Source organism: Aythya fuligula, chromosome 2, assembly GCF_009819795.1.
Source record: "Aythya fuligula isolate bAytFul2 chromosome 2, bAytFul2.pri, whole genome shotgun sequence".
Lineage (NCBI taxonomy): Eukaryota > Metazoa > Chordata > Aves > Anseriformes > Anatidae > Aythya > Aythya fuligula.
Genome location: NC_045560.1, coordinates 147,701,970 through 147,725,872, shown reverse-complemented (window position 1 = coordinate 147,725,872; position 23,903 = coordinate 147,701,970). Strand labels below are relative to the sequence as shown.

At 48.9% G+C, this 23,903-nt stretch overlaps 1 protein-coding gene across 3 annotated transcripts; it reads left to right on the top strand.

The window, feature by feature from the left end:
* Window positions 1-1,436: 1,436 nt before the first annotated feature.
* On the top strand, window positions 1,437-22,302 carry ZHX1 (zinc fingers and homeoboxes 1). Of its 3 annotated transcripts, none has more exons than XR_004252870.1 (3): window positions 1,437-1,538; window positions 12,940-16,327; window positions 21,411-22,302. XR_004252870.1 is itself a non-coding variant. In XM_032180683.1 (2 exons), exon 2 carries the CDS (start codon window positions 13,157-13,159, stop codon window positions 15,782-15,784), a length of 2,628 nt encoding a protein of 875 aa, XP_032036574.1. In that variant the 5' UTR covers window positions 1,437-1,538; window positions 12,940-13,156; the 3' UTR covers window positions 15,785-22,302. The 3 variants fall into 3 exon arrangements, 1 of the variants encoding a protein (XP_032036574.1); XR_004252869.1 differs by having other exon boundaries at window positions 20,804-22,302; XM_032180683.1 differs by having other exon boundaries at window positions 12,940-22,302.
* The last annotated feature ends 1,601 nt before the right edge of the window (window positions 22,303-23,903 follow it).

Genomic DNA, 23,903 nt, shown 5'->3' with positions numbered 1-23,903 from the left:
TGGAACCACAGTCAGCTCATTGCATTGCAACTGGAAAATTTCATACTTAAAAGGGAATGACAGGCAATGAGGAAGCAGGAACGTTCCTGGCATCAAAACTTTTGCTCTTCAAAGTTTTGGGCAAACTTCTTCCCGTTATTAGTCTGGAGAGAAGACCTTCACAGTTAAAAAAAAAATATATATATATATATATAAAGGTGTAAATCTCGGTTCTACATGAACAGCTGTCACAGCTAAGGGTTCCCAGAAGCCCCATTCTGTTTTTTCTGACTTGGGGAAAAGATCAACTTTTAGCGTCTGAGGTAAAAACATTGCTAAAAGCAGCGGTATGTGGAAACACAGCGTATTGAAGAGAAGTACGTAGTGGGAGTTAAAGCGAAGCGTAGACTAAGATATCTGGACGCGTATTGAAGGAAGAGCTCCTCTTTATTCAACTTGGAGGTGGAAAAAAAGGGGGTTGGGGGTGGGTTTTTTGTTTGTTCGCTCTTCGTTTGTTTTTTCTCCAAAGGCTTTGGGGGTGTCCCAGCCAGCCCCGGAGGGAATTCCTCCCTCAGCACCGGGCACCTGAGGGGAACTCGGGGCTGGAGAAGAAGCCGAGGGCGGGGAGCCGGGCGCCCTCAGCGCCTTCATGCCCTGAGCCGAGCCGAGCCGAGCCGGGCCGGGCCGGGCCGGCCGCCGCCTGCCGGGCGGAGCGGCTCCGCCCCGCTCCCTGCCGGGGGAGGCTGAGGCACCGCGGCCCGCCGCTGCCCGGCCCTCCCCGGCTCTCAAAGCCTCCCGGGGAGGGGGGGGGGAGAGGCTGCGAGGCGCCGGGAGGATGCGAGTGGGCGCCGCGGGCGGCGAGGCGAGGGCCCGGGCGGCCGGCGGAGCTGGGACTCGGCGGCGGCTCAGCGCCCGCCCCGCCGGCAGCGGACGACTCCCGGAGACGCAAAATGGCGGCGGCGGAGGAGGAGGCAGGCGGCGGGGCTGCGAGGAGAGGAGAGGGGGGCGAGGCGGCTGCGGGGGGCGACCCCAAGCGGCCACGGGAGACCCCCGGGGAGAAGGCGAGGCGCTCCCCCGGCCGGCCCTGAGGAGAGGGGCGGCTGCGAGCACCCCTTCCCCGGCTCCGTCATTTGGGGAACGGGGCGCGGTGGGGCGGCGGCGCCCCGCCTCGTCGCCCTCCTCCTCCTCATTGTCTGGCGGCCCCCGGGGGGGGATAAACGAGGCTGTGACAGAGCCGGGGGGGATGGGGGGCACACGGGCAGGGCGAGCAACTTCGCTTTCCGTGCCTTGAAACGGGACGGAGCCAGCCGAGACCGGGCTCCCCCCCCCTCCCTCTATATACACACACACACACGCTCGGTGTGGCGGTGGGAGGGGAGCGGGGCCATGTCCCCAGCCCTGCCGGGGGTTTTTGGGGTGCCGGGGGCCGCCCTGACGCCCGGCTGTCCCCCAGGTGCTGCGCGGCGCTGGAGATCGGCACCCGGCGGGGCGAGGCGCCTAATGGAGGCGGCGGCGGGGCGCTGAGGGAGCGGAGAGGCTGCGGCTGTCAGCGCTGCCCGGTAGGTGCTGGGGCTCCCCGTCAGGCTTGACGGAGGAGTTTGGCTTCGTTGAAGGGTGAGTCAAGGCTGAGGTGGCGGTCCCAGCCGGGGCAGGCGGCCCGGAGAGCGCCTCGGGGCTGTCAAAGTGCACGGCGATCCGTGCAAAGGGGGGGGCTTTGTTGTGGAAGTGCTGAGGTGAGGACGAGCTGGAGGGGGAGAGGAGAGGGGAGTTTGGAAAGCTGCGCTGCTGGTGTGAAGGAGCAGCCTGTGCCTTGGTGGTGTTTGCTCAGAGGGGTTGCACGCACGAGGAGCTGGTGGGAGCTCTGAGGAACCCGGTCCAGCTGTGGAGAACAACCTGTATGAGGCAAAGCCCAGGACCCAAGTACCATAGGCTGTAAGTCCAAACCTCCCCGAACAAGCAGACATCATGCAGAAAACCCATTTGTTACCATCTTTAAACATTGCCAGCAAGGCAGCCTCTTCCAGTTACGCTGTTAATTGGGTTCCCCGGAGCTCGTTAGAAGGAGGTGCCATTTTTTCTAACCGAGGTGACTGCTAACTTTGGTCTGGCAGTCCTCCTAGCTTTCCCCAGCCAAAAAGCCCTTTGCATTTCGGTAAAGCACCTGTGCACTGTGCTTGTTTAACAAAGACAAGTTTGGGACATAACACTTGGAGGTAGGGCACGCATTCTCTTTGTGAGGCTTTCCTACTCCTTTAATGCTTCTTGTGGCTCTCCTGGGCTCTCTCTTCTCTTGCCAAGCCCTCGATGACCTGTGCCTGCTTCAGCTGCATCCAGCGCTCCGTTTGCTAGCTGTAATTGTTGTCATTTATCTCTGCTGGTTATTATTGGGAAAGACGATGTTTATCGCTGCGTGTCCATGTGTCCTTGGAGCCTGTTAGAGCTGGCTTTTGAACTGTTCTGCCTTTTGTAAATTTCTCCACGCTGAAGAATTTCTGTCAAGTGATGGACTTTGTGCTGTTGTTAGGATTCCTTTTGTTCCTAATGTACCAAAAAGGCTGTTTCCTTGGGTCTTTTGCTTCCCTTAGCAGTTTGTGGTGTTTCACTTAGACTTATTACTATCCTTGAGCTGTTTTTCCCCCAGTCACTTACAAAGCCTGAGGGACAGGATTAATTTTTTTTTTTATCTAGTTACCATTAACAAAAATGATCTTTTTGTTTGGATGTGATTTCTAAATTCATAACAGTCTTACTTCAAAGATCTACGACTGGTTTTGAAGTCTGATGCTTTCTTCAAGTTTGAGTTGAGAGTTTCTTCCATCTTTATGGAACCAACTTCTAAAGCAGCAAGTCAGTGTAAACTGTTTTTCTAGTTCTGTTTGCACATAATAAATATAACCGAGGCATACTCGCTTGTGGCTGAGCTATGGCCAATCTCTATTTCTATGGTCAGTTTCTCTTTGTGTCTCAAGGCTGAAGTCTAGCTGAGAATTCCCCTGTGCCAGATGCAGTGTTTTTTTATATTATGAAATTAGCCTCTCTAATTTTCAGAAATCCTGAGCCTGTTGCAAAATTGACAGAACGAGCTCTTTGGGGTCTGTTTAATAGAAGTCCTCCATGATAAGTTTTGGGGTGATGAGGGGAGGGGACGTTCTGGCCACGTTTGGCTGAGTGCAGGAGGGCCTGGACGCGCTGTTCCCTTCTGTGAACTCACGGTCGGTATTCCCTCTCCGTCCTGTGCCAGAGACGTGAGGTCACTGATCCATAAATGCCCGAGATGGTTTGCCTCGGAGTTGCCGGTGACTTGTAAACAAGTGATGCAATTTTCAGGATAGCACCGTTTCCCCTCCTCCCTTTGTTTCCTCGCTATTTCCCAGTCAGGTACCAGTATCAGTGTTCAAGTCCTGCTGCCAGTTGTATCACCTTTGCCGAGTGTGTGCTCGTAGGAATCCAGTTTTGTGGTGTTATTAATTAACTTTCTGACACTGTCACATCAGGCACTAAAGGTGCTTCCTCCTGCAGTCTACACAAGGGACGTGATGAGTGAAGTTTTCAACATCTTTATTGTCATTGGTAGTATTCATTCTGATTTTCATCTTTTATTGCAGTCCATCATGTTAGTTTGGTTTGGGTTCGGTTTGTGGTTTCGTTGTTGGTTTTTGGGGTAGCTCAGGGCCTCCTGAAATACTCCAACCACTCTGCTGCATAAACAGTTGTTTCTTTTTCTGTGGAGGTGGGAGCCACCAAAAATGCCTCATTTCCTTATCCTGTAGCAGCCAGATGGCATTTCGTAACGCTGCGCCGTGCCTCCCTTTGGCTGATGGTTCATTTCCAGTTCTCTTGTCTTTCTGAGAGCTGGAAGGAACCACACCAGGACCACTCACCTCTTTTCTCGTACCCTTCAGAGTGCAGCGAGCTGCAAGGTGTTGCATAAAGCAGCATCTCTGCTTCCAGGGGATCCTTTCTACCCAGCTCTGGAAGTCAGCCCAAAGGGAGCGCACGGCTGCTGTTGTGGGAGAACATGAAGGGCAAAACAGGCAAGAACTCTGAACACGTTGCTAGTAGCTCTTAAAAGACCTTGGAGGTAGATCATGGAGAGCTTAATGATGCAAACACGCTTTGAAAGTTTGACTTCTGCTTGCACCTAACAGGTCCAGAAGAGCTCACTTCCAAAAAAAAAAAAAAAACAGGCTTCCAGCTGTGTTTGGAGCCGTTCCAGAAAGCCACTTGGTGTTGTAGGTTCTCGTTGGGTGTCTTGGTCTTCTTGACCCACAGCTTGAAGCCGCTGCTGGAGCCAGCCTTGGAGCCAGCAGGGAGCTCCTGAACTTTGTCATGGTTCTGGCAAAGGCTGCAGGTGGTCAGCGCCCTGAATCCTCAGAGCATCTCTCGAGCCACATATAGTTTGTGAGACCAGAAAGAGCTGCCGGCTTATAATGAGTGCTGTGACTTAGGCACACGGTTTGTAGAGGTTTTAGGGCGTCATACATGAGTGCCAGGCTCCTGTTTGGTCACTGGGACAAAACGAGATCTGGGAATGTTGGATGTCCTAAAAACAGTACAGGGGAGACAACCGGGGAGGAGGTGTGGCTCTTCTTGGCCTTGTTTAACCCCCAGCCCTTCTACACCCCACAAACCTTAGTTACAGCTGTGGGCTTCTGCAGAACGTCACAATTCCTGGTAAATCTTCGGGATATACTTTAAAAGCAGGAAAATACTATGTTGGTTTATTTTTTTTTTGTATACATAGGGCAGCTGCCAGCAGCAGCACCTGCTGGAGTCAAGGGTGCTGAGCAAGGCAGGGTCGTGTCCCGAGCAGCAGTCGCAAGGGGAGCTGAGCGGAGTCTGCCTGAAAATTTGGGGGGTTTCTGCTTCTCAGCAAGCCGAAACACAGCTCCCTGTCCCCAGTACTCCTCGCTGGGAGGATGAGGACTGAGGAAGGCTCACCCTGCCTGCAGCTTCTTCAGTTCTTCATGCGGGGAACTCTTGGAGGAGCTGGTGCCTCGGGAAAGAAAGCACCTGTTGGTGCTGTGGGCATCCGAGTGTGATGCTAACCCACGCAACGCTGCCCCTTGCATCTGACAAATGTTTTACAACTTCGACTTCTTTGCAGGTTTTACTTAAATTTGGTGGAGGAGGCTGTGGCTGAGCAGAGAACTAATTTGTTATTTCACTAACTGGAATAATTTACAATGGAAAGAAGCTTTTTTTAGTGAAAAGTTGTGTTTCTGATTACAACTTCGGGTATTTTACCTCGCAGTCCACGAACACTCTTCTTAAACTTGATTCCTGACAAGTCGCTTTTCTTAATTCTCAAGTTCTTGGACTCCACCAGGGCAAAAGGAAGGCCCTGCTAATATTGCTTGGTTGTTTCCTTCTGGAGGAAGGAGGGGAGAGTTGAGAAAAAGAGGAATGAAGTCAAATGAATTTACTCTTCGCACACCTGCTGAAAGAACAGGCAGGTGTTCTTGGGAATCTCTCATTTAAATCTCTGTGTACGTGTTTCGAGAGGATGCGTCCTCACTTAGGGGAGCCGACATCCCATTGCTGGACCTCATCCTGATGGGGCTGGCATCTGAGGGTTACGCGGGCTGCTCCCGGCAGGGCTCTTCCCACCCGGGGAGGCCGAGGGAGCCGGCCGAGCGCTGCTCCGCTGCCTGGAAAGATTCAGTCATTTCCACCCAAAGCGAGGAAATAAAAAGCTCGGTCAGCCATTTCATCTGGAGATACCCCGCCCTCCTCCAACAAATATGAAAAAGGGAAAATGTAGGCTTGGGCCCTCACAGATCCCAGCAGTTTGCACCCGTTCGGGCGATGCGATTGGGGTCGGGGCAGGCAAAATAGAAGTTATCTTTATTTATTTTTTTTAATTTTGGCAGAGGAAGTGATAAGGTTGATGTTGCCCCTTTGATATTTGATTTAACCCACTGACTGCCCGGGAAGGAAGGAGTCTGTGTAGTTTACCTTTGTCCTAGATTCAGTTTTAATATCTCATGTTTAAATGGGGGGGAGCTGATCTTTATTCTTAATGATTCATGCCGCCTCAAAGCACAGTGGTTTCTACTTGTGTGCTGCCTTTCCCACTGGGGGATGCAAACAAAAGAACAATAATTTCAGACTCCTCCTTCAGTTTCCAAGAGAACCTTAGCTGCTCAGGGATAGCTCTGAATTTTAAAAGCATTTTTTTTTCTTCCAAATTATGTATTGATTGCACATAAAATAGCAGCACCGTAATATGCAATTGAAAACAAATGCACGGGGGTGCTCGGTCGTTTTTAATGCTCCTCCTTTATTTTTATTTTATTTTTTTTTCCTCCAGCAGAAAACAAAAAGTGGATTCTGTTCCCATAAGCCGCTCTTGCAAAATCCGCACAAACATTTATTAGTCTAGACACAAAATATTCTCAGCCGGCCTCAGCCCGACGATGGCAAAAAGAAATAAAAATAATAATAAAAAAAAAAAAAAAAAGAAAAGGCAAGCTAATATTGTACTTGGCTGTCAAAAGGGAAGGGGGGAATCATGCCCCAGGCTAGTGAAGCTGTAACATTTTGCTGGGGCTGCCTACAACAACAGATGCATCTCGTTCCCCTGGGCTTCCAGGCCTGCCTATTCTCTTCTGCTGAACTTGGCTGCTCGCAAACATTCCCTGTGAGTACCACACCCCGGGCTTCTCCTGGACGCTTTTGATTCGATTTAATAATGGCACCGGGCGTGCTCCTCTTCACCAGGCCTGCTCTTCTGCCCCAGAAATCAGGTAGCGAATTCGTTGATTGGAAAACGTGCAAAATAGGTGGGATCTGGGGTGACTGGTAGAAATCAAAAGGGTTTAAAGTAGGCGATGTGACCGCAGCTTAAACCTGCAGGAAGGGAGCATCGATCCGAATGGTTTATCCGAATCTTCAGCTGCAACTTCTGTAAATACCAACTCCTTCTCCTCGTTTGCTACCGTGGCAGTTTGCAGACTTTTGCTGAGTTAAAAGGACAAATCATAGTTGTGGGTGTTGTTTGATCAGGCCTCACGTTCTCAGACTGCTGGGGTTTTATATTTTTGTCATTTTCTTAGAAAATGGCGAATGATGCGTATCCCGGCTTCCAGATGATTAGTTCCTGTTACTCCCAATTTGTGTCAGGCTGCGTTTGGTTGGAAATGAAAATGTAATTGCAAATTCCCCTAAACAGCACAACATGTCTGTGGTATTAATTAAAGCACTGTAAATACGTAGAATATCTGAGAATGCATTCCTTCAAGCATGACCGTGTTTTTTTAAACCTACAGAGGAGGCAAAATACGGTATTTAGGCTTAGTAGATGAAATGTGTTGCTTCTGTGGTGGCAGATCTGTGTCTTGAGATCTTAAACGTGGTGGAGCTCGTGCTCGAACCTTCAAAGGAGATGTTACGTAGACAATAAACCGTCCTGCTTTTTGGGGAGGACTCTCCCTAGGTCATTCAGAAAACGCCTTCAGTCTTCACTCACTGCAGCATTCACAAAGTGAATGCCTTCCTGTAAGGTTAGTCCCCGATGGCCACTCGTTCTGTGCTTTCAGTAAGAAAAAGCTTCGCTGCTTTGAATCTGAATTTCCAGCCCCGCGTTTAGGTGAGCCCGGAGCGGCGTCAGGCATCGCTGGGCTCCTCGTCCGGCGGCGCTGGTGAAGTGAAAGAAGCCAAATGTGAAGTTTGACAGTGAGCTGGGGGCTTGTGCTGGCCCGGTGGCTCTCTCAGCCCCCGGGTCTGACCAGCGGGAGCATCCGAGCAGCACAGGACAGAGCTCAGCAAGAGGCTGGGGTCAGGGCACTGCTGCAGATAGAAATGCATTGCTGGCTGCAGAGGTTAACTGGGTACACGGCGCTGTTTTACTACGTGGTGGAGACCTGCGGAGAGTGTTTCTGCCCTCCTTTTTAGCTGAAACATCCCCAGATTGTAAGGGGAAAAAGAATAGAAGGGACTTGCGGAGGTCATCTGGCCCTGCCTCCTGCTCAAAGCGAGGTTAACTTTGAAATGAGATCGGGTTGGTCTGGGTCTTGCCGAGTTTTGTAATCTTCCAGGGACGGAAATTCCTTCAGAGTTGCCAGCAGATCTCCTCGACCTCTCCAGACAGCTGCCTGCAGTCCCCAGCCGGTGTGGAGGTGCTGCTTCTCCTCCATCAGCTGGCCCCACAAGCAGTGAGTGATCTCCAGGAGCAGGCCGAGAGCAGCGAGGTGGAGACAGACCCGAAGCAGCCCCAGAGCCTCTCCTGGCTCCTGGCAGAAGCTCAGCAGGGACCGAGCACCCTGCATACGGAGAGGGAAACTCAAGGGTTGTGCTGCTTGGATCAGGTCAGGGCACATCCTAAAGAAATTGCAAGCATCGACCAAAAAAATTAATCTCCCCAGTTCTAGGAGAGTCTGCCAGTAGGCTCTAGGTGAATTCTGCTTTGGTTTTGTGGTTTAATTCAGCTTACAGGTGTAAAGCCGATGTGTGACAGCAGGAGGCACCTTCAAAACAATCAAACGTCAGCTCCCGAGTCACATTTTTGACTTGCAGTTTGAAATTCTGACTTGCAACTTGAAATTTGGCAAGGATCTAGCCCGAGGTCTGACAAATGCCTTCTGCTGTTCAAAGCGAAGGAACTGGCAGGATTATGAGTCAGAGTTTGTCGCCACCTCCTTGTATCCAAGGTAGGATTTGCAGGATATTTTGTTACCCGCTCTCCACGGGCTTTCATGCCTGTCACTCCTGCTGCTTTAAACCTCCGCTGGCAAATGGATTCTCCTCCTCCCTCTGCCTGGGCTGTCACCCCGGCGTGGTGCGGGACCATCTGCGGGGCTGCGGCAGCTGAGAGGTGCCTGGGGACACTGAGCTCCCGAGGCGAAGGGAAGGTTTTGTACTCGCAGCCCTACGCTGGGGCCTGGGAAAGCTGAGGTCTCCGCAGATTTTTTTTCAGCTTAGGGAAAAAAAAAAATAAAAAATGAAAAAAAAAAAAAAATGGAAGTGGAAAGGAACATTTTGTGAAACGGTGCCTGTGCCAGATTTTCGTTTTAAGGGAGGAAATCCCGGGGGAACAAAACCTTTTGTTTTGGTGTTTTAAGGATAAACTTTTTTTGATAAACAGCTTCTGAAGTGAAATCAATTTTTACCGCTACGGTTTTTAAAAGCCAATATGGAACAAATATTTTGGGGGTTGAATTAAATGTTTATTCAACCCAAAACGCGCTCCACGATCTTTTCAGGTCAATAATGTTATTTCCTCTTCCTCCCCGTTTTTCTGTGTAACAGCACAGCAGGCAGAACAAAACAGAGCTGTAACTATGCAAAAAGAAATCCATCTCTGAACTCTGCCACCGTTTTGCTGGCTAAGGTGAACGTTTGCTTCGGCGATCGTGGCCAGGCCTGATCCTTTAAAGAGTAATGACGTGGAGATGTCAGGTGCTATGAGCACTGGGCGCTCACCTCCTGAATTAAACACGCTCGAGCTCCAAAAACCAAGAGCTGCCCATGTAAAGTGGAGCTGCCCGGATGAGCAGGTGAGGGAAAATTAGGTTTAAATTGAGATTTGCTCAAAATTCTGGGGTCAGGAGCAGCGATGCCCTCCTGAGCCACTCTGCTTGGGCACATCCTTCCAGTTACGTTCAGTTTGGGGTTTTGTTGCATTTTTCTCCCTTTTTCCTGCATGCTGCACAGAAATGTCATACAGCAAGCAGGGAAAAATGGCTTTTCATAAAGCACCTTAACACGCGGAGAACGCTTTCTGTAGTCTCATTTCTTGTGGCATCGGCTCCTCCTGCTTGGGGCATGGAAGGACGAGGCGGGCAAAACTTTAGAAACGTGTTCTTTGACTTGCTTTCTGCTGTCAGCCGTATATCTTTTCCTCCTGAAACTTCAATCAAAGAGGCAGCACTTAGGAAACGTATAAATCTGTATCCAGATCTGCTACTGAGACAGCTTTTAAGTGTTGAATTCCACTCTGGAGAGTAAGCCTGTCTTAATAAAATTACTAATGAATTGGTGTTATGAACTGTTTATGTTCTAAAGAGCAGAGTCCTGAGCAGTTGCGTGCTCGGAGATAAAATATAAGCTCCAGGGCCTTTGAAAAGGTGTGCCTGCACTTAGTTTGGTTTTATTTCCCTGGGAAAATATTCGTTTTGTGGGCTGGTTGTGCTAGGAATGTCACTTGTGTGAAGATCTGAGGTAAAATTACAAAAGAGCATTGTAGTAGCGAATGTCTTGAGAGATGAAGTGCAGCTACGTGGAATTTTTCCTCCAGATTCTTCTACTGCAGAATCACAGAATGGGTTGGGTTGGAAGGGACCTTGAAGACCATTTAATTCCAGCCCCCTGCCATGGGCAGGGACACCTCCCACCAGCCCAGGTTGCCCAAAGCCCCATCCAGCCTGGCCTTGAGCACCTCCAGGGATGGGGCACCCACAGCTTCTCTGGGCAGCCTGTGCCAGGGCCTCACCACCCTCAGAGTACAGAATTTCTGCATTATATCTTAATCTTTGCTCCTGTATTTGACTCAAAAGTATTTAAGGGACAAGCCAAAGCGACCCCTGAGCCACTTGTGGCAGTCTTTAGGAGTTTGTGGAGGATGAGGGGTGGTCTCAGGGGAGATGGGGCAGGCAAACATAAAACCTGGTCTGAAATGAGGGGGAGAACACGCCGGGAATTACAGATCAGTTCCCGGAATCGTTGTTCCCAGAAAAATACAGGAAGAATTTGCTTTAAAAAGAGCCTGCAAGCACCTAGAGAACAACAAGAGTTTATTTTTAAGACAGGTGGATTTGTCAAAAAGCAAGTTATCCCACGCAAACCTGCATTCCTTCCTTGTCACTGGAGTCAGCCTCCTGCAGCTGGATGCTGCAAAGCCTCCTGAAGTCAAAACCAACGAGAAGGTCGCAGCGGCATCCTCGTAAGCAGAAGAGGAGAGGTGTTTCAGGGGAACTTAACTACTGGGGGTGTGCGTGATTGCTTTGATCTACTGCTCAAGCGTGAGTTGTAATTCCCTGGTACGCTGACAGACAGTGGTCAGGCAGCGTGCTGCAGCTGCAGCAATCCCATCAGTAACCGGTACCGGGGCTTCTGGAAGGTTTGTAGAGGAAGGAGGGCTGCAAACATCTGGCTTTGCTGGGATTTGAGAACAGTGAGTGCTGCTGCACCTCCGGTCGTGTCAAACTGCAACCCCAGCCAGCTCCGCTGGCTGCTGAGGAGCTTGTGACAACTGGCATGTCTGGCATCTCGGAAATTTTACTCAAGATCGCAGAAAAATTAGGTAATACCACCCAGCTCTTCCCCAGGAGAATTGCCCAACGTTTCGTCTTGGCAGTTGCCTGTCTTTTGTGAAGAGCCCTCCAGCCCCGCAGAGGAGTGGCACAGTTACTGATGCTCTCCCTACCTCTCGTCCCTCCGGGCAGGGAGACAAATGGATCCATTTAGCTGGGCTTCGTGGCTTTCTCGCTGCGAAGATAAACGAGACGGTCTGCAGCGCACGCTTTGTGTATGCTTTAAAATAAATATCCTTTACGCCTCTCTGCGATTTTACAGACGGCTGGCGGTGGCTTGTCGAAGAAGGGCACCCTTCAGCGCCAGCGCTATGAAATAATTATGACCCTGGAATGATGATTACCGGAGATTTATGGAGCGCTGGCGGTGTCCTTAATGCTGTGTAACCGTAGCCCTGGCATAAGGAGCCCCTCGTCCTGGGTGGCACACGCCGGGTGTAGGCAGAGGAGCAGTGCGGAGAGATTCGGAGGGTCACTTCCAGGCACTTGGGGAGGATTTTTGCAGCAAAGTGCAGTAAGGCCCAGTTTTAAAGCACTGTGTGATAGCTACGGATGAGCGATTTTTGTCTTTTGCCTAAAGACAAAAGGTGAAGTTATGAATTATTTGCCTTCCTTCCTAGCCACAGCCTCTGCTGGCCCCATAAAAATAAAGGGCTGTGTTACCCTACTGTGGGAAATAGTATTTATTTTCTCCTTCTCATTTCTTTAAACTGCACTTCTTCCTTTTACACTGCTCTTCTTTCAAGATTTTGTCAAGATCCAAGCTGGCCTTCTGTTTCTAACCTGTTACACACCCCAAAAACCTTCTGAAGCTGCTGCTTGGATGTTCCTCTTGCACTCTGGGCAGTAGATAATGTTCCACTGTCTACAGACTCATGTATCTGTGGGATTTCTTGTACGAGCAATCAGTGCCTGCTTTTATTTCAATAAGAAAACTATTACAGAGAGTATAACCCACTGCAGAAGTTGGTGCATCGTTTCCAACAGCCTAGTTGTGGTCCCAGTGGGATACAACTCACTCCAGTCTGTGCTATTTAAGAACTTATTTATTCTCTGAATTTATGCAGGCCTCAAGTTGGGCTGGTACTTCTTTAGTTTTTCTTAGAAGTGAACAAGGAATTCTGAATAGAAAATACATAATTTTGTTTGGCTTCTGCTTGCTATATCACTTTTTAATGCCCTTTTTTTTTTTTCCTCTGGTAGAGTTCACATAATCAATCACGTCCCCATTAATGCATAGAGCCAAGAAAACAGATCTTAGTTAATTGCCATTTGTTAACAATCAACTTTTATTGGTCTGGGATTGGCTTTCACTTGAAAAATGACATTTGGGGAGCTAGGAGGAAAGGACACTCATCTTTTGTCTGTCAGAGCGCCTTAAAAAGGCATTTTTTGCCTCATTTCAAAGTGGGGAGAAAGGCCCTGTGCATGCTTGTCCCTCTGTGTGTAATGAAGCAGAAAAATAGGCTAAATGTGCCTTTTTTAGAAAGGAAACAGAGGGGAAATCAGTAGCCCAGCTATAACTGAGTTGGAATTTGTCCTTCTTGCCTTAGCTGTGAGGATCTCTTCCTGGAATGGGTCTGCTGGTTTCAGGGGTGAGCAGTGGTGGACGGAACCCTAAGGGGCTGAATTACCTTAAGCCATGCTATGTAGCAGAATAGAAGTCAGCCTTTAAATCGAACTAATTTCACTCTCTTCTTTGCTACAGGTGGTGGATGTGGACTTTAAAGCAGTGTCTCAACATTTCATCCTCAACTGTCTTTTTTTTAATCCGATTGCACTACCCAAGAAAAGCTGCTAACGGGAGAAATGTTGAGACGTTACCAGAACTGACTTGAAGCACCAAAAGCCATTATTACTGATGCAGAAGAGCTTGAAGCTAAGCCTGTAGCTGACCAGTCCGTATCGCATCCACAGGAACAGGCATGGCAAGTAAACGAAAATCAACAACGCCGTGCATGGTCTTAGCCAACGAGCAGGATCCGGACCTGGGGACGGTGTCGGACGTGGAGGAAGGGCCGCCCGCAGCGGCGCCGGCGGAGAACAACCCCGCGGCAGAGAGCGCCACGAGCGAGGAGGACGCGCACGAGTGCGTGGATTCAGACAATCAGAAGAACGCCAGTAAAGTCGAAGGCGGCTACGAGTGTAAATACTGTACTTTCCAGACTCCCGATCTCAACATGTTTACTTTCCACGTGGATTCGGAACATCCCAACGTCGTGCTGAATTCGTCCTACGTTTGCGTGGAATGCAATTTCCTTACCAAAAGATACGACGCGCTCTCAGAACACAATCTGAAGTACCACCCCGGCGAGGAGAATTTTAAACTGACCATGGTGAAGCGTAACAATCAGACAATCTTCGAGCAGACTGTCAACGACCTCACTTTCGATGGGAGCTTTGTTAGAGAAGAAAACGCCGAGCAGGCTGACCCTGCCGAGGCCCCCTCGTCGGGGATCTCCATTAGCAAGACGCCCATTATGAAGATGATGAAAAACAAAAGCGAAACCAAACGCATTGCTGTTTTCCACAACGTCATCGATGACATTCCTGGTGAAGAAAAGGGAACGGAAAATGAGCCAAACTCGGAAGAAGCAGGAGAGAAGCCACCGCCGGCGGTTTCCGAGTCCAAAGCGAGCCACTCGGCCGTTTGCAGCGCAGCAGACGTGACGAGCACGGTGGTGACCCCAGCGCCGGTGCTTCAGCCCGGGGTGGCACAGGTCATCACGGCTGTTACAGCTCCGCAGAACTCCAACCTGATCCCCAAAGTCCTGATCCCTGTAAATAGCATTCCGACCTACAACACCGCTCTGGACAACAACCCTCTTTTGCTCAACACCTACAACAAATTCCCGTACCCGACCATGTCAGAAATCACTGTGCTCTCCACTCAAGCGAAGTACACGGAGGAGCAGATCAAAATCTGGTTTTCTGCCCAGCGTCTGAAGCACGGTGTGAGCTGGACGCCGGAGGAAGTGGAGGAAGCGAGGAGGAAGCAATTTAATGGCACTGTGCACACGGTGCCGCAGACGATCACCGTCATCCCAGCGCACATTTCTGCCGCTAGCAACGGGCTACCTTCGATTTTACAGACGTGCCAAATAGTCGGTCAGCCAGGCCTTGTTCTCACTCAAGTCGCAGGTGCCAATACCTTACCGGTGACAGCCCCGATAGCTCTGACTGTAGCAGGAGTCCCAAACCAAACCCAGCTGCAGAAGAGTCAGATCCACACCGCTCAGCCCGTGGCAGAAACCAAGCAGGTAGCTGCCGTGCCTGCCCCTCAGCCGATCAAAAACGAAACCGCCCTAATGAATCCCGATTCCTTCGGCATGCGGGCCAAAAAAACGAAGGAACAGCTGGCAGAATTAAAAGTCAGCTACCTGAAGAACCAGTTCCCTCAAGATTCGGAAATCAGCCGGCTTATGAAAATAACGGGCCTGACTAAAGGAGAGATCAAGAAGTGGTTCAGTGACACGCGCTACAATCAGAGGAACTCGAAGAATAACCACGGGATTCATCTCAACAGCGATTCGTGTGCCACCATTGTTATTGACTCGAGTGACGAAATGAACGAGTCCCCAACGGGAGCCGCTCCCCAGAGCAAGTCCTCGTGGGGTGCATTTCCCGACTTCACCCCGCAGAAGTTCAAGGAGAAGACGGCTGAACAGCTGCAAGTCCTCCAGGCGAGTTTTCTTAATAACCCCGTCCTTACAGACGAGGAGATGAACAGGTTAAGAGCCCAAACCAAACTGACCAGGAGGGAGATCGATGCCTGGTTTACAGAAAGACGGAAGTCGAATGTCTTAAAGGAAGAGGGAGCCGACGTGAACGAGAGCAATGCCAGCAGCTCAAAAGAGGAGGCTGGAGAAACATCTGTGGGAGACGGAGCAGCGGGACCAAAATCGGGGGGCTCCGCTTCCAGCAAAATAGGCAAAAAATCCCCAGAGCAGTTGCACATGCTCAAAAGTTCCTTTGTCCGTACTCAGTGGCCGTCCCCGCAAGAGTACAACAAGCTGGCAGAGGAAACGGGGCTCCCAAGGTCAGAAATTGTGAGCTGGTTCGGTGATACTCGCTACGCCTGGAAAAACGGTGGGCTGAAGTGGTATTACTACTACCAGAGCGCCAACGCGGGCAGCCTGAACGGGCAGGGCTTCGCGAGGAAGAGAGGGAGAGGAAGACCAAAAGGGAGGGGGAGAGGAAGGCCTCGAGGGAGGCCTCGGGGGAGCAAGAGGTTAAACTGCTGGGACAGAGGCGTGTCGGTGATAAAATTCAAAACTGGAACAGCGATCCTGAAGGACTACTACATGAAGCACAAATTCCTTAACGAGCAAGACCTCGATGAACTGGTAGCCAAATCGCACATGGGGTATGAGCAGGTCCGAGAGTGGTTTGCAGAAAGGCAAAGGAGGTTAGAACTTGGGATAGAGCTCTTTGAGGAGAACGAGGAGGAAGACGAAACGCTGGAAGATCAGGAAGACGAGGAAGAAACAGACGATAGCGATACGTGGGAACCGCCCCGACATGTTAAGCGTAAACTCTCCAAATCCGATTGACGCACGGTTTGGGATCTGGGAGCCAAAAACCTGTGAATTAGGTTTGATCTGATGCTGAAGAGCCAAACCATTTTTCCTGGCCTTCGGTTTTAGCAAGCACCTGCAAAGCATCTCCCTGGCACCCGGGAGAACACGGGCAAGATGCGACCCGTGCAGGCGGCCAGCGTTTGCTTCCTTGCTACCAGAGGTGGACATCCTCAGGCCCAGCCTAGGACATGGGGTTACAAATCAGCTCCAGTTGAGCTCCTCCTCTTCTGCGTTACCGATGGGAAGGTTCATCATTCACATGACTGCTTCTCAATATTTCATTGCCTTATGTTGTTTGATTCCAAAAAACCACAAACCACCACAGACGCATATTTTTTTGTTGTTGTAGGAGAACATTGCCTGCTCGCGAAGGAGGAAAATACAAAAACCTAGGATGTGTTTTTGCAAACATCACTTCACCTGAAAGGTTTCAAGGCCTGGGTTTATTTCTTAAGGAAAGGATTCAAAACAAAAGAGAAGGGGAAAAGTGTGACAAAGGAACCAATGAACCTAGGGGTGAGGATTGCTTGGTTTAAGAAAACGAGGCGATATTGCACCTTTTGCATATCTTCAAAGTGTTTTGGGTTTACAGAGCTTGTGCTGAAATGTTTCTTGCTGATAATTATGAGCTAACTGAACGAGTTTAATGCTAGAAGATGCTTTTCGTTAAATTTAATCAGTGTATCCTACATCAATTTAATTTAAATGCCTGACAGACTTGATGCAGTTGATAGCAACATTCATTTTTAGCTTATGCATTCTTTACTTTGTTGGAAAATGGTAAGAAAAGTATTTATGTTTCTAGCTAAAAAGACTAATTTCTTGAAATCTTACACTGTATTTTAAGGTGAACACAAGGCAGAACCTGCCTGTTTCCATTGGGTCAGCGTTGCTTACGGTCGTGTAAGAATACACAGAGACAGAGGCGAAAAGCGTCTTCAGGTGCTAGTAAGAAAGGGTTTCAAGTAAGTTGTGGCAACGACCTGCTTTATAATTCTCAAACGAAATGAAGTTATGTGGCTTTTAGATGGTTAGGCACGATAAACACAGCGGTGTTTGCTTGTTCTCTAGCGATAGCCCGGCTGAATGTTTCACGTGCAAGTTTAAGCTAAAATTCAGCCTCGTGGATTGAGCTTGCCACTGTGCTGGTCGCTCTTAGGGCTGCGGGGTGAGCACACGTATTTGTAGGGATGGTTCGATCTGCCTGAACTCCAGGAGCAGTCGAATCTGATAGGGAGCATCTGCGTCTTGGATGAGTGTTTATATTTAAAGAAAAGAAAGGAAAAGAAAAGAAAAAATGGTCTCGAGGCAATGAAGTCTCCATAGCGTTTGGATGACCAACTTAAGAACAGGGGGCCAAATTCACAGAAGTTTAGGCAGATACCTGGTGTTGTAGAGGAGTGGTACTCCAAGGAAGAGTAGTTTGTGTCCGTACCACTGTCAGTCTGCATTTTTTAGGGGTAAGTTGCTTTATATTTAGGTGTCTAAAGATGCTAATGAACTGGTGCTGCTGTAAGCAGCGTTGTCTGCTTTTCCATGGGCACTAACAGAGTGCACGCTAGCTATCTCCTTTCCAAATCTGTCGACCTCTTCTCTGTAGGCATTTGCATCTGTTGATCTGTGAGGGAAAGATGAGCATAGAGAAAACGTGTCCTGATGTTTCCGCATCTCCAAGAACCTAATCTAGAGTTATTCTTTCTTCCTTGTTGTGATAACTGTCAAAAGACCAAGGAAATCTTTTCGGTGATGATTTTCCGAAGCAGAGGAGCTCATATTAAACGCGATTTTCCTGCCAGATTGTGGCTGAAACCTGGGTCAGAACAAGAGAGGGAATAATGTCTGACAAATGTCTGTGAGCTGGTGTAAGAGAGGTCAGGATCTGGCCTCCCCAGCACGGGCTGCTGCGGGAGGTTGGGAGCTGTGGCTTGGCAGGTGACGGGGTGGGTGAGGCTGTCGGGGATAGCACAAAATCAAGGAAAGATTTGCGTTAGCTTCAAGCTCCGCTGGGACCACAGGGTCAGAAATCAATGCTTGATGGGTGGGAAAGGACAGAACTAGTAGGGGAAGAGATGCTATTTTTAAGTTTCTAGAAATATTAAAGCAAATCCTTAAACTCCTTGGGAATATGCCTCCAACAAGCGAGTTCTGGACTTGCCTTCAACCTTAGGGGTGAGCCAGAATTAATTTAAAAACAAACAAACAAAAAACAGCACCCAAGCAACCTGATAAGCATCTTGATTTTCGTTAGCATTTAGTTTATCACTAAATCTAACCTTCTTTAAAAGATGCAAAAAAAAAAAAAAATACAAAGATCCAAGTTAATTGTATGATTACTGGGAAATTTTCCGTTTTGGCAGTGCTCTGTTAACTAACACGCAGCTACAGTGTTAGGCCTTAGCACATCTGGTCTGAGAAAGGCAGGAAGAGGAAACACATTGTTTATCAGACTAAATATAGTTGGATTGGACGTCTTCTTTGAGTAAAATGGTCAGAGAGGATGGCTGGTGTGTGCTGGACCAGATCTTCAACTGCTGCAAACATCACAGTTCCTCGCGTTGCATAATATTGTTATAACAGCATTCACAGCCTGTCTCATCTCTTTGCAGAACACAGAACTTAAATTAAACCAGGTGCTGGGGGCCGGGTAACGAGAGGTGCAGGGTACCCACCTGTCCCTTAGGCTAGATGCAACCTTTCATTTGTGCCAAGGACGAGACAAATCTGTGTGGGTTCAGTCCTGAGAACACCGGCTGTATGCACTTACCACTCACAATCTGCTATTTTAGCTGGAAAAAAGAGTCCAGGTTATTTCATGTTTACAGCACGGGTGTATTTGCACCGTGGGAGACGCTTCCCAGAGGCTCCTGCAGCAGAGCTGGTGGGAGGAGCACTGGAAGGAGCTGGTGGCATGCTGGAGGCCGAGGGATGCTCTGCTTTGTCTGTAGCCCCTGGTCGTGGCAGCCCCGAAGTGCTGGTGGCAGGGGGTCAGCCCAGATTCATCTCATCTGGTCTTAGATCCGATCACCTGGTTGACCTGGTGCTGGTTAATGTTGTCTCTGGGATCTGGATAAAGCCAGGCTGAAGGCAGGCAGCTGCCGAGGCGCTCGCTGTCCCTGCATCGTGCTGCTTCACCGCACGTTGCGCTCTTCCGAGCACTGAACAAGCGCTGCAGTCACTCGTGTGCAGCACGCAGAAATCCCAGCTCTGACCTGAAAGCAGAAGAAAGATAGCTGGTAGCCCATGACTAGATTCAGTGGATTATCTCTAACACACTGCAGTGAGCCGGGCCGTTCCATTTCTGATCCTTGTCCAGTTCCATTTCTAGTGTTTTTTTCACAGCGTTATGTGCAATATGGTTTCTAGCTGTAACTTTGGTCATCAGTAAGGAAACTCACGCGATGTCCACGTGTGACGTGAAATAATTTCTCTAATGCATGGCTTGCTGACGTGGGGTGAAAGCCCCTTGTCTTCCTGCCCACCAAGGAGCTCCGAGGCAGGCGAATGCTCTCCCTTCTCCTTCGGAGCAGAGAGAGGATTTCTGCAGCCCATACAAAGGGATTCAAAGCCCGATGCAGTCCCGTAAGCTAGAAAGCCCCAAGCTGCAGACACTCTCCTCCTGCATCTTCCCCAGAAGTGAAAGCACAGCGGTAACTCTCACAAGTCTGGCTGCTGCGGAACCAAGCTGTAAGGTGGGGAGCATTTTCCTTTTGCACTTAACGGGGCGCTGTGCATCCAAATCGGATCTCAGCGTTTGCTCCTGTAAATATGACAGCCCCAAACCGTGTCCTCCACCACCTCCTCTCTGTGTTTCTATCTCCCAAGGAGAGAAGATAACCCTTAAGCTTCTGTGCTAGTAAATATCCCCGCCCTCACCCGAAGGCACAAAAGTAGAGTGCAATGAAATGTAGTTACTTGTCTTTGATTTAATTTATTATTTATTCGAAAATACTTTTGCCTGCGTTCAGTAGGAATGAGGAATTAGCGATGAGGGAGCAGTAAAACGGCTGGAAGTTGTTGGGAACGCCTGGGATAATCGTGTCGGGGATGGGACAGGCAAGTGCAGGGCTCGGTTCCTGCCCTGAGCAGTGCCGGGTTCTGCCTGTTGTGTTCCCCGTTGAGCTTCTGATGCACTGGGATAAAGATGTTTGGTGTGACACAAACTTACTGGGGCAAGTGCCTGCAGGTTTGGTGAGGTTTTAAAAAAAAGTAAAGTCCTCTCCAGAGCTATTTGTACACACTCAGTAGTGGAAATTTCAGTGTCATTGTCCCACTTGTGAAAAGGGAGCTTCTGAAGCACGGGCAGTTGCTGACAGTATTTTCAAGCCTAATGGTCTGAGCTTTTCTTTTGTCTTTTTTTTTTTTTTCCTGCTGCAGTGAAGGGCATCTGCACTTTTTCAGTGGATACTCATAGAAAAAAAAAAAAAAAAAAACGCCTTACCACAACATTCAAAATGTTGGGGGGTGGCTGAGGATCCCGTAGCACTTTTCCTGAGTTCAGGGGGGATTCGTCTGGCTGAGTGCGAGGCTGCTCGTCCCCAACGCCTGCAGCCGGTCAGAGGAACTGTGCCCCAAACCCCGCCGGCTGTTACAGGCGGCTCGCAGGCAGACACCGATCTTAGAGATGTCTGGAATTAAGGGGAGACGAATCTTCACCTTGCAGCGTGCTGGCTGGGTGGCAGCGCTGGTCTCTGGAGGGTTTCCGTTGTGTGAGCGATGGTACTCGCCTCCGCTCCCTGATGGCACGCGTGGGGAAGCGTGAGGTCTTCCTTTTGGGTTTTGTTCCTTACTCTAGAGCAGCTGGCACTCCAGTGGCGGATAACGTAGCTGGTCCTGGTTAGAGTACTGTGGCATAAATACGGCTGTCGGGTTGCCAAAGTATTTTAGAGAGTGTTACCATCCGAGCATTGGACTGTGCATACCTAAAAGTGCGTTGAGACGTAATATTTGTATCCCAATTGATCAAAGCGTCTCCTTATGCTTATTCAATACCAGATACCTATCATGAAACTTACCCTAACGAATCTGCTAGGATGACAGAAGATTCAAGCTGCCAAGTCTTCACTTGGGAGACGAAACAACCAAGCGCGAGCGCTCCGCTCTGATTTTGCCGTGTTCCCCTTGCCTCCAGTCCCAGCTTACGGGAGCGTTCCCGATCCTGCCTAGTTGGTTACCTGCACGTATGCTCACCGTTTGTACAGAAATGCACTAAAAGGAGTTGCCCTACTGGGAAGGCTTTATATTGTACAGAAAATGTGGCACTAGGTACCGCTCTTCACGTGCACAGGAGAGTTAACAGGTGTCGGTCTCGTTTACAGAAAAGATGGAGCTTTGCAATTTCCTATAATATATTGCAATATATTTAAATGTCCTGTTTGACATGTGAAATGAAGCTAAGTTAATGCGTTGTTAATGTGTTGGAAGTATGAGGAAGACGATTCACTAACGACCAGCAAGGTTTTTAGAAGGTGTCCGGTATGTAGCAGTCTGTGTGATGTCTGGCGTACGTGCTGTTGTTAACGGAAGCAGCGATGCTGTTCTCGTGTAGAATGAAGCGTTTCTGATGAGTGATGCAATAGCTTACAGTGTCTTTCCTTTGTAGCTGCCCAGCGTGGTGAAGGGGAAGCAATTCTTGAAAAAGTTCAAGAGAACTGGTTAACTGTGAATGGGCCCTAAACTTTTCGTGAAACCAAGAACATATTTGGACACACACAGGACTTGAATACTCAAAAGGATTGGAACTTAGTGTTGTGCCAAAGTTAAAACTACTGCAGTTGGCAGAAGTTCTGCACTGTAAATAGAAGACTGATTAAAAGACAGCTTTTAAAAAAGAAAAAAAAAAAAAGGAAAAAAAGAAAATCAAATTTTAATACAGTACATTTTTATTCTGATACATAATGGAAACATTCTGTTTTAGACCTTTTCTGAAGAGGCTTCAGTGACCACTAGATTTTGTCCTCTTATATTTTGTTTGGCCTAATCCTATATGTTCTAGTAAGATGGGCTTTACTGCCTGTGTTCTTTGATATGTGATTAAGCTTATAGCTTGGAGTGACCAAACATTTTACAGAGTAAAAGTTCTTAGAAACAGTATAATGTAACTGATATTTCTGTGTCTTATTTATCAGGCTCTGCACAAACTTGGAAGGTTGTGCCGGACTTGTACAACTCATATATGGGAACGCAGCATACTTCTTGATACTACAAACCTAAGCCTTTGTGGCGGTATGGATCTCGTCTTTGGATTTATTTTTGTTATTTTTTTGAGGCAAAGAGATGAATGGATGCTGCTGTAAAATATTTGTAATATTGCCATTATTGCTTTCTGTAGCAATTACCGCTTTTGCTTCAACAGATAAAGAAAATAAATCAGAGATAGAAAAATCCTACAAGAAGCTGGTAGAAGAAAGGATCACGTGGGGACTTCTGAAAATAAACTTTGTACCAAAAAAATTTGAAACCAGAAATAATGGAATAAACGTCTCCTTACTGAGTGTGTGTGTTTTTCAAGGGCCGCGTGGAAACCAGAGACGGTGTTTGTCTGAAAATGGCACAAAATGGATCTTGCCGAGTGCTTTTTTTTTTTTTTTTCCTGTTCCACAAAACCGAATTTCATTGATGCCTCGGAGGCGATACAAGTGGAGAAGTGGCTTGGCTGGAGAGCCAGCACCAGGGCAGCTTCACGTTGGGGTCGGGGCAGCAGCTTGCTGCTAACTCTCCTGTCCTATCAGCAGGGACGTTCCCGGGGCTTTTCTCATTAAGGCAGATGCTCTTTATTATCACACTAAAAATATTTGGGGTGGGAGGAGTAGGGGTGAGCAGGAGCCTCCCTGCTGAAGCCCCTGTCAACTGGACGTCACGCTGGGTGACCTCAGGGCTGGTTTAAAAACGTGTGTTTTCCTCAGGCAGTGCCAGAGGTGGGCGTTTTGTTGAGCCCCAAATCTCTGGAAGCTCCAGGAGCCTTCTGCCAGCCTCCCTCGCCTCCCCAGCTACCTGCGGTGTCCTGCTCCAGCCGCTGTGCCGTGGCCAGGGGTGCTCAGGACCCCATTGTCCCCACAGGACCTGGCTTCACTCCCAAATGCCGATCCCTGCAAGAAAAAGACAGGTTTAAGGCAACAGAGCTGTTCCTGTGCCATGGCTTGTGTCAGCGCGGAAAAAACTACGCCCTGAACCCAAGCAGTGACCTGGAGGCGAGCGCTAGCGGTCAGCACAGCTGGGTGTTTGCCCAAATAGTTGCACTCGGTTCAGTGAAAAAAAAAAAAAAAACAGGAGGGGAAAAAATGCTTGTTCGAGATTCAGTCAGCTCCAGAGGGAGGCAGGAAAAGCGTCACACAAGCACCTTTTTTTTTAAAGTTACCTTTTTTCGGTTGCTGCGTTGGCAGTGGCTCCAAACTCGGCTATTTTTAATAATTTCAAGTCCTGATGGCGTTTTGGGGCTGTTCAATGCCTTGTTGCACTTCGAGTAGTGTAAAATGAAAGCTCTGACTACGTGTTTCCAGTGCAAAAACGCTGAACTGAGAGCACTGTGACTAACTCCTTCCCATCCGTGTCGCCTTGCAGTCTCGGTGCCGATGTGCGTTACCTTAAAATATTTATCTGGGAGAAGAAAAAAAAAAAAAATGGGAAAAGGGGGAGAAACTGGTGGTCTCACCTAGCTGATTCGTGTCTTTGGGTGAAAGTAAAGGTCAGCTCTGGCAGTAATTCTCTGAGCGACTGGTCCTGCCCAGCTGTGCAGAAGCTGCACCAGAGAACCCCAAAAAAAACCACTTTGGGTGTTCCCGTGTGGAAGCCTCCAGACAGACAAGGAGAGCGGGGCTGAAAGCCCACGAATTGTGAGGAGCACTCGAGGGCAATCCACAAGCCCTTTGTGCATTTCTTTGACGTAGCTTTTTGGTTTCTTGGTTGTTTTCCCGTTCATTAGGTTTATTTCTCTCTGTTCCTGCAAGGCAGCAACGTCGCAGGCAGTCAGCTCAGGTTTCTGGATGAGTTTTGGGCCTGACGCCGCCCGGCTGCGGTGGCTTTGGTGCCACCTGGGACCTGCAGCTGCATCTCAAACCAGCCTACGATTTTCTAGAGCTCACCTGAAATGCTGTTT